The 10388-nt window shown below is 32.2% G+C and overlaps 1 protein-coding gene across 1 annotated transcript; it reads left to right on the forward strand.

Moving 5' to 3' along the window:
* The first annotated feature begins 3706 nt into the window (after positions 1–3706).
* LOC135143759 (polypeptide N-acetylgalactosaminyltransferase 1) lies at positions 3707–10052 on the forward strand. The gene is made up of 6 exons (XM_064075699.1): positions 3707–3848; positions 4162–4305; positions 4358–4639; positions 4690–4859; positions 8460–9544; positions 9878–10052. Exons 1-6 carry the CDS (start codon positions 3844–3846, stop codon positions 10016–10018), a joined length of 1827 nt encoding a protein of 608 aa, XP_063931769.1. The 5' UTR covers positions 3707–3843; the 3' UTR covers positions 10019–10052.
* The last annotated feature ends 336 nt before the right edge of the window (positions 10053–10388 follow it).

Raw genomic sequence — 10388 nt, forward strand, 5'->3', positions numbered from 1 at the left:
TCCTAGTAGTTTTCCAGAATCGTCCAGTGAAATATGCCAATTTTTACGATTAAAAAAGAAAAACAACAGGGATCATAAACACTGTTTCTCGTATTAGCACGTTGAGATCGGTACCTTGTACCCCACAATTTTCTGTAGATTTTTATGTAACTTTTCCATAAACTCAATTTTTTAGAACTCCCTCCTCATAAAAGTTTTGCCCGTTTTTGGACCTCCTTTTTCCAGAATCGTCCAATGAATCATCGCAATTTTTACTATTTTGTTTTTAAAATTGAATACTACTAAAATTTTATCCGCGACCCTAAACCTATATTTTTCGAATTAGAACGTCGAGAACTACATTCTAGATTTTTTTGTCGATTTTTAGACAACTTTTCCAAAAGCTAAATGTTTCAATACTTTCCCCTTATGAAAATTTCTACCCTTTTTCGATCACTTTTGAAAGTGATCTATGGAATTTATTTTTGTAGTTCTGGACCCTCAGAAGATACTTTTAAAAATAAAATTAATGAGGTTTCGAATGTTCTTTTTTATTAATTCTTCAAGAATTCTTAAAAACATACAAAAAAACAAGGGGATGCTAATACTCTTTTAAAAACAAAATAGAAGGAATTCCGACTATTCCTTCACATTTCTAAAAAATTACTACCTGTCCCGAAGATTCTTTAAAACCATTTCAGGAATAAAATCAATTTAGTTTCTAAGACCAAAAGCCCTCAAAATTCTTTCATGAGCAAAATAAAAGAGGTTTCCAAGATTCTATTACGTTCTTAAAAAAATACTAGAGACCTCCACGATTCCTTCAAAGTATTCAAGAACAATGAAGGGGTTGCGAAGATTTGTTTGCATTTTAAAAAGACACCAGCAACCCGTGAGATACTTTCAAACTCTTTCAGGAATAAAATAGAAGGGGTTACAGGGATTCTTTTATCTTTTAAAAAGACACCAGGAGCCTCCAAGATTCTTTCATATCGTTTAAAAAAAGGACTCTTGGGGATTCTAACAATGCACATTTTCAAAAGAATGACACTGAAGGTCCTCAAGATTATTTTAAACTCTTCCAAGAATAAAAAATAAGGGTTTCCGAAAGTTCTTTTACTTTCTTAAAAAAGACATTTGGCGCCTCCAGATATTTTCAAACTATTTCACGAAAAAAAAAAAACACAAAAGGGTCTATATGTTTCTATATTAAAAAAATACACTAGGATCACCAAGATTCTTTCATAAACAAAATAGGAGGAATTCCGACATTTTGAAAAAAGCACACTAGAGGCCCCTAAGATTTTTGCAAACTCCTTCAAGAACAAAATAAATGGGGATTCGAAGATTTTTTTGCATTCTTCGAAAAACACCAAGGGACCCAAAATTCTTTTAAATTCTTCCGAGAATGAAACACAAGAGGTCCCGAAGATTCTTTAACATTAAAATCACCCCAAGATTCTTTCACATTAAACCTCCCCCCCCAACATTCTTTCACATTCTTTAAAAAAAACCGTAAGGAATGAACACTTCCAAATTCTTTCAAAAACTCAACAAAACATTTTCAAAAAAAAAAAAAATCACACGGGAGACCCGAAATTTGCTCAAACTCTTTCAAGATTGAAATACAAGGGATTCTGAAGATTTTTGCACATTCGTAAAAAAAAACATAAGGAACTCGACTCCCAAGATTCTTTCAAATTCTTTGCTCCGGGATCCTAAACACTACATTTCTCGAATTAGAATGTCGAGATTTATTTCCCAAATTTGTCGATTTTTAGACTACTTTTCCAAAATTTAATGTTTCAATACCCCCCCCACACATGAAATTTTTTTCTTATGAAAATTTCTACTTGTTTTCACTGATCTTTGAAAAAGATCTAAAGAGATTATTTTGTAGATCTGGGCTCCCAGAAGATACTTCGGCTCATTTCGTCAAGAACTCGAACATTTTTCCAGAATCGCCCAATTAAAAAAAAAAAAAATGGTTTCAAACCGAATTTTGCTCCGGGACCCTAAACACTGTATTTTTTTAATTAGAACGTCGAGAACTATATCCCATTTTTTTGTGCATTTTTAGGTAACATTTTCCTAAGCTCAATTTTTCAGTATTCCCCCTTTACGACATTTTGCAAGTTTTTTAACCACCTTCGAAAACTATCCACCTAAAGTTTTTTTTTTGTAGATTTCGACCTCCAGAAGTTACTTTCAGTCTCACTTCTTCAAAAATTCTTATTTTCTTAATGTCGCCCAATGCAAGAGGACGATTTTTAGGATTTAAAAAAAATTATTTTCACGTTGAATGATTCAAAAATTTTGTTTCTAGACCACTCTATATTTGTCTAATAAGCACGTCAAGATCTGTTTGGAAGAATTTTTTGTGAACTTTCGGGGTGGTAACTTTCTCATAACCTCAATTTTCAGTATTCCCGACTTTTGAAAGTTTCGAACTTTGTTCGACCGCCTTTAAAAGCTACCTAATGATTTTTTTTGTGGATCTAGATCTCCAAAAATTACTTTTAGCTTCATTTTCTCAAAAACTCCGACCATTCTCCCAGGACGCCCAATGAAATAGGGCGATTTTTAGAATAAAAAAAAATTGATCATTTATTGTTCAAATCAGCACGTCGAGCTTTTGAGAGCTTTTTGTGGATTTTCAACCAACTTTTCTAAAAGCTCATTTTTTCCATACTCCGCTCTTATAAAAATGTCTACCCTTTTTCGAGCACTTTGAAAATTTCCCAGAAGATATTTTCGGACTCATCTTCTTAATGAATTATGGTAAGTTTTGGGATAAAAAAAATATTTCCTTTACCCCAGATTTTTTTGTGGATTTTTAGTCAACTTGAGAAAAAGCAAATTATTGCAGTTCTATTTAAAAAGAAAGATTATCTATATTTGATCAAATGTTGTGTTAAAATCGATGTTGTGACGTCTACTTAGCTTTCCTGTAAGGCTTGTGAAGATTTTTTGTCGACAAATCCATGTTGAAAGAGAATAATATTAATGTATTGTAACAACTAATATTGAAATGAATTCTTTTGGAAATTTTCGATTAAGAAACTTTAGCAAAATTGCAACTGATCGAAATGGATCTATAATTTTCAGTAGGTATGGGTAATTAACAAAATATAGTAAATTTGGATGTTGAATCTGGTAATGTTACTAATTACCAATAATGTGTTGGGATTTTCAACAGCTGTGCGAATTTTTCAACAATATCAGTATCAAATAAAAGTAAATATGGTAAAAATTACTTTTTTTTTGTAGTGAAAATCCCTAATTTTGCAGTTTAAATTCAGAAATTATAAGTGTGTCGAAAGCCACGAGTCAAGCAGAAAAAGTTGTTTATTATTTATAAAATTCCAGTCTTTTTTTTTTAGAAATTTTATTACATAACAAGCCAAGTAGTACACACATAAGTTTGAAAATCTATATTTTGTTACCCTAACTGATAGAAAATTTCGAGTGCAGAAGGTGCCGTTTTGAAGACCGAGCGTCCAAGAGTATGTCCTTCCTTAACCAAATACCTCAACTCCAGAAACCATTACAGCACCATTCAAATGCACAGCTTAGAAATGTCCCGACTTTTTGCATTCTCCTCGGTGAAATTTGCAAAATATTAAATATTACCGATTCGTTGAACACGAAATGAAAAAAAAACACTTGTCTTTCTCTAGTTTCACCTACGCTATTGCATTTAAACACCAGACGCTTTAATTGATTTCTAAGGTAAAGCAACACGGTAGAGGTGGAAGATCTCTTGTCCGACGAGTTCACGGCCAGAGCAGAACTTACCTGTTGATTGAACAACTACCTACAAACTGCAATGTGAAACAAAACTGAAATGCGCCGCTTAATCCCATGAAGTAAGTCTTATATTCTCTCAATCCTCTCTTAATTAATCTGTCTTATTAACGACTTAATGGCGCGGAATAAATCACAGTTATTATTGCATTATGCTCGTGTGAAAGTGCGTACATCGGAGTAGAATGGGTGCTGACATCTCTGTCTTGGAGCAGATGTTACCAGCTGAGGCGCGAGTTTCAAATTACGGGTCCAGCAAAGGTCAAAAGTGAAGTGTTATCAACACCGATTTATGCGCTCGTTGTATTAATTCGCACGATTAAAATGTTTATAAATAATTATAGACACAATGTTTAGTTCTAGTTTTGATTTTAGCTCTATTATGCTGCCAGGGCCTTTGCGAAGATGTAAACGCATATATCCTGTGATTTTGTTCTTCGTGTCTATTGTGATAATAATTCTGTACAGACTAAACCAACTGAACAAAAATGCGCAAATTCACCCCAAACACATCTACAGGTACGTAGTTCCATCGTTTTTCATTTCAAAATTTTGAAAATTTTTCTTTTAGGTCAAACAACCAAGAAGAGTACGTCGATAAGAACGGCATACGAGTCGTGGTTGGCCACTATGTGGGTAACCCCATTCACAAAATCCCCAACGCTACCTACGACATGATAAACACAAACAACTTCGACCCCCGACCAGGAGCCGGCAAAAATGGTAACCCGGTGGTTATTGAACCCAAAGATCTACTAAAAATGCAGCAGTACTTTCAAATTAATCGCTTTAATTTGCTGGCGAGTGACAGAATTCCGCTCAATAGGAGTCTGCCGGACTTTCGTCGAAAAAAGTTAGTACCGTTGGAACGAAATTTTACCTTTTTTATCTGGGTACTTGTAGGTGTACCACTCTGTTCGAGGATTATCCTTCGTATCCCAAAACTAGTATTATCGTTGTTTTTCACAATGAGGCGTGGTCCACTTTGCTCAGGACAGTGTGGAGTGTCATCAATAGATCGCCACCGGAACTACTTGAAGAGATTATCCTGGTTGATGATGCTAGCGAAAGAGGTAAATATTTATTTCTTCTGTGTTTGAAATAGATGAATCAGTTGTGCCTTTGTTTTTCACATATTTTGAAAAATTAAAATCTTGATTGTCTTTTTTGTCTTCTTTTACTTGTTTGTTGCTGTTATTAATTCTACAAGTTCGTAGTGCATGTAGTATTTGAAAAAGACGGCACAGACAAAAAATATAAAATATAATAAAATACTTCCTGAGCGTAAGGTAAGGTTAATATTGAGTCTATACTTGTGACTTATCATATGTTCATATTTTTTAGAATTGCTTATACAGGTGACAAAAAATCAATGAATGAATCCATTTAATTTATTCATTAAATCTGTGTCAATACTGTTATTATTAGTATACCACTGCACCTATTCGTATTGATGTACGTGTCCTCGCAAAAATTTTCAAGACGTTAATAAAAAAAAATTTTTGTGGAAACGCTCGCTTGAAATGTACACATACCATGCTTCTTTGCCTTGTCTTCAAGATTACATATACAACTCTATTTAACTTATAGGGGTCATCAAAAAAAAAAAAAAAAATATATATATATATATATATATATATATAATTTGCAAAATTATGTCTTATAATTTTTCAAAAAGCTGGATTTGTTGCATTGTGTTCCAGGGATGAGGAAAGTTCTGTCTAAATAACATTAGAGCAATTTTCCAATTTTGTAATTTTGCAATTGTTGAATTTTTTAGTTTTGACGATTTTGTAATTTTTCGATTTTACCATTATCAAATTTTACAATTTCGTAATTTTATAAATTTTCACTTTTTTTATTTTTAATTATTCAAAATTTCCGATTTTCCAAGTTTTTGATTATACAATTTCATAACCTTGCAATTTTTCATTTTAGTAATTTAGAAATTGTTCGTTTTTACAGTTTAATAGATTTCCGAGTTTACAATTATCCAATTTTTTAATTTTATTATTTTATTTATCAACTTAATTAGTTACAATTTCTCGTTTTTGAAAGTATCCGATTTTCCAATTTTTCAATTTTAAACTTTTTCAAAATTTGGGTTTTCAATTTTTCAAGTTTTTGATTTTTCATTTTCATGATTTCACAATTTTGTGATTTTTAAATTTAGTAATTTTTCCATTAAACAATTGTTGATTTTTCAATTTTCCGATTTTCAGTTTTGCAGTTTAATAATAATTTTTGGTTTTTACAGTTACCTAATTTTTCAATTTTTACAATTCCGCAATTTTTTGATTTCCTAGTTTTATAATTTGGTAATTTTTTGATTTTTTTCAATTGTCCGGTTTTGAATTTTAAATTTTTTTCGGTTTCACAATTTATGGATTTTACGGTTATCAGATTTTTCAATTTCATGATTTTTCAACTTACCGATGTTTCAATTTTATGATTTTGTAATTTTTCGATTTTACCATTATCCTATTTTTCATTTAAAATTTTTGATTTTTATTTGTTCAAAATTTCAGTTTTAATTTTTCAAGTTTTGAATTTTTCGATTTAAATATTTTACAATTTTTCGTTTTTTAAGATATCCAACTTTTCAATTATGCGAATTTCATTGTTTGGATCTTCTAATTTTTTGATTTTTGTATTTAAAAATCTCGATTTCCAATTTTCTGAGTTTTTGATTTTTCACTTCATTGAATTTTTGATTTCTTAAATATCCGGTTTTTAATAAATCAATGTTTCAATTTTCATTTTTATAATTCTTCGTTTTCAAAATTTTTCGTTTCTTCAATTATTCAATTTTCGATTGTTCATTTGTGCGAATTTCATGGTTTCGGTTTTCCAATTTTTTTATTTTTAATATATCAAAATTTCGATTTTAATTCTTCAAGTTTTTGATTTTGCAATTTTTCGATTTTTCAATTGTAATTTTTCTATTTTACAGTCGTCTGATTTTTCAGTTTCCAATTTTGAAATTTTGCAGTTTATTTGATTTTCCAGTTTTATATTTTTACAATGTTTAGATTTCTCAATTGTCCAGTTTTGATAAATTTTGGTTTTTCAATCAGCGGATTTTCCAATTTCTCGACTTTTCAATTTTGTAATCTTAGAATTTTTCGATTTTATACTTCATTTTTTTTAATTTCTCTATTTCAGAATTATCTGGTTTTTCAACGTTTCGATTTTCAATTTGATATTTGTGCAACTGTTTAGATTTATAGTTTAATAATTTTTCGGTTTTACAATTATCCAATTTTTCAATTTTGTAATTTTGCAATTTTTTTGATTTTCCAATTTTATATTTTTAGAATTTTTGATTTCTTAAATATCCGGTTTTTAATAAATCAATGTTTCAATTTTCATTTTTATAATTCTTCGTTTTCAAAATTTTTCGTTTCTTCAATTATTCAATTTTCGATTGTTCATTTGTGCGAATTTCATGGTTTCGGTTTACCAATTTTTTGATTTTTAATTATCAAAATTTCGATTTTAATTCTTCAAGTTTTTGATTTTGCAATTTTTCGATTTTTCAATTGTAATTTTTCTATTTTACAGTCGTCTGATGTTTCAGTTTCCAATTTTGAAATTTTGCAGTTTATTTGATTTTCCAGTTTTATATTTTTACAATGTTTAGATTTCTCAATTGTCCAGTTTTGATAAATTTTGGTTTTTCAATCAGCGGATTTTCCAATTTCTCGACTTTTCAATTTTGTAATCTTAGAATTTTTCGATTTTATACTTCATTTTTTTTAATTTCCCTATTTCAGAATTATTTGGTTTTTCAACGTTTCGATTTTCAATTTGATATTTGTGCAACTGTTTAGATTTACAGTTTAATAATTTTTCGGTTTTACAATTATCCAATTTTTCAGTTTTGTAATTTTGCAATTTTTTGATTTTCCAGTTTTATATTTTTAGAATTTTTGATTTCTTAAATATCCGGTTTTTAATAAATTAATGTTTCAATTTTCAGTTTTATAATTCTTCGTTTTCAAAATTTTTCGTTTCTTCAATTATTCAATTTTCAATTGTTCATTTGTGCGAATTTCATGGTTTCGGTTTTCCAATTTTTTGATTTTTAATATTTCAAAATTTCGATTTTAATTCAAGTTTTTGATTTTGCAATTTTTCGATTTTTCAATTTTGTATTTTTTCTATTTTAAAATTATTCGATTTTCAATGTTTGTGCAATTTTTTTGTTTTGCAGTTTAATGCTTTCATTTTAGTTATTCAATTTTTTAGTTTTATATTTTTACATTGTTTAGTTTACTCAGTTACCCGGTTTTCAATGAATCAATTTTAAATGTTCAATAATCAGAAAATTGTTCGTATTTTAATCATAGAATTTTGTCAAAATTTTTAGGTTATCCGAGTTTCCAAATTTCTCGATTTTTCAACTTTTCGGTCATAAACAACTAGAGAAAAAATTATAGGGTGTCAGACTCATTTATAGGCTGTCATTTTGGTTCTTACACTGTTACTTGTACTCACGTATGTGGTCCGCGTTTGTCGGTCGAAGTATGACAAAAGTAAATTACTTAGAAAAAATTCAGAAAATCTGTGTGAGATTCATTAGAGAATTATTTATTTATTGTTGATTGTAGAATATCTATTTTGATAAAATGGTTAAAAGAAATAAAAGAAACCATTTTTTTTCCTTTTAGAATTCCTGCGGAAACCTCTCGAAGACTACATCTCCACTCTCCCCGTACCCACGAAAATCCTCCGCAGCAAAACCCGCATCGGCCTCATCAAAGCAAGACTGAAAGGAGCCCTGGTAGCCAAAGGTCCCGTTCTAACCTTCCTGGACGCCCACTGCGAGTGCACCACCGGCTGGTTAGAAGCCCTTCTATCTGTGATAAAGAGCGACCGAACCGCAGTCGTCTGCCCAGTCATAGACATAATCAACGACGACTCTTTCGCTTACGTCAAAAGCTTTGAACTCCACTGGGGTGCCTTCAACTGGAACCTCCAGTTCCGATGGTATACCCTCGGAGGACGCGAACTCAAACAGAGAAAAGTCGACGCTACGCAACCTTTCAATACTCCAACTATGGCAGGAGGATTATTCGCCATCGATAGACAGTACTTCTTCGAAATGGGTGCCTACGACGACGGGATGAACATATGGGGAGGGGAGAATCTGGAGATGTCTTTTAGGATATGGCAGTGCGGGGGGAAGGTTCAGATAGCGCCGTGTTCCAGAGTGGGACACTTGTTTAGGAAGTCGTCACCTTATTCGTTTCCGGGGGGTATTAACAAGACGCTCTTTTCGAATTTGGCTAGAGTAGCTTTGGTGTGGATGGACGAGTGGGCGAAGTTTTACTTCAAGTTTAACGAACCAGCTGGGAAAATTAAAGAAGAGCAGAATGTCACGTCGAGGTTAGAGTTGAGGAAGAAACATCAGTGTAAGGGGTTCGAGTGGTACTTGGACAACGTCTGGCCGCAGCACTTTTTCCCAAAAGACGATCGATTCTTCGGGAGGATTCGGAATTTAGGAGAGAACAAGTGCTTGATTAAGCCACAGAAGAAGGTGGTGAGTAACCAACCCATGGGCATTGCCAAGCTGGAGACTTGTCTTGGGGATGATCTCACTTTGGAGATGTTTGTGATGACTCCGGATGGTTTCGTCATGACTGACGACTCCATTTGTTTAGACGCTCCCGAGAAAGTGGTGCTGGGGCCTTCGAAAGTACGAATAATGGCGTGCAGTGGATACAATAGACAGAAGTGGATTTATGATGCCGAGGTACGACACCCCCTCTTTTCGTAATACTGGGCGTTCATAAATGTTTGATTGTTTGTCCATCAATTTTGCCGCTTTCAAAAAATTATTCCAAAATGTAGAAATATAAATCCATTCCTGGTTGCCTATCCAATAGGCGTAATCAGCGTGAAACAAAAAACTAAAAAAGAAAGACCAAACCAAAGCGGAATTGAACAACGCTGACAGTGACAGTGACAAACAAGAATAGTTACAACCACTATCGCAACAAGGTGGCAAACATTTATGAACACCAACAATAAATTTGCTTCGTTTAAGTTGAAATCGTGCTCGAATTAATCTACTTTTTTGTTCTAGACGCAAGAAATCCTCCACTTGACCAACCGCAAGTGCTTGGACATTTCGGATTCCGCGACTTTCACCGATGGCTTGGTCACCACCAACTGCACAGGACGCAGAACACAGAAATGGGCCTTAGAGAGGGTAGCTTGGAAATAACTTGTATCTGTTTTAATAAATTTTTACATTTTTATTCGCATTGATCGACCTTGTTGGTCCAAAAGTGGAGTGTCTGCTCTCGTAACAAACACCTGACGATTTAACTCATCGCACCTGACTCAACTACATCGAACGATTTAGAGTAAACACAGTTTGGAGCCCGTGAAACTTTCATGAAATATTTTCGTTCGCTTTGACTTTAAAAGGTTTCTTACAACGTTATGAATAATGAATGAAGGAATTGTGTACATGTTTAGACGCTTTTCCGAATGATTGTCTTCTCTATCTTGATGAAATCTTCGTTTTTTATTTGGAGTTTGACAGGCATCTCGGTTTGGTGTGAAGATTGATTCATTGTATTCAATATGTT

This window comes from Zophobas morio, unplaced genomic scaffold (genome assembly GCF_036711695.1).
Source record: "Zophobas morio isolate AGI-343-1 ecotype UQ-CSIRO unplaced genomic scaffold, CSIRO_AGI_Zmor_V1 ptg000075l, whole genome shotgun sequence".
Classification (NCBI taxonomy): domain Eukaryota; kingdom Metazoa; phylum Arthropoda; class Insecta; order Coleoptera; family Tenebrionidae; genus Zophobas; species Zophobas morio.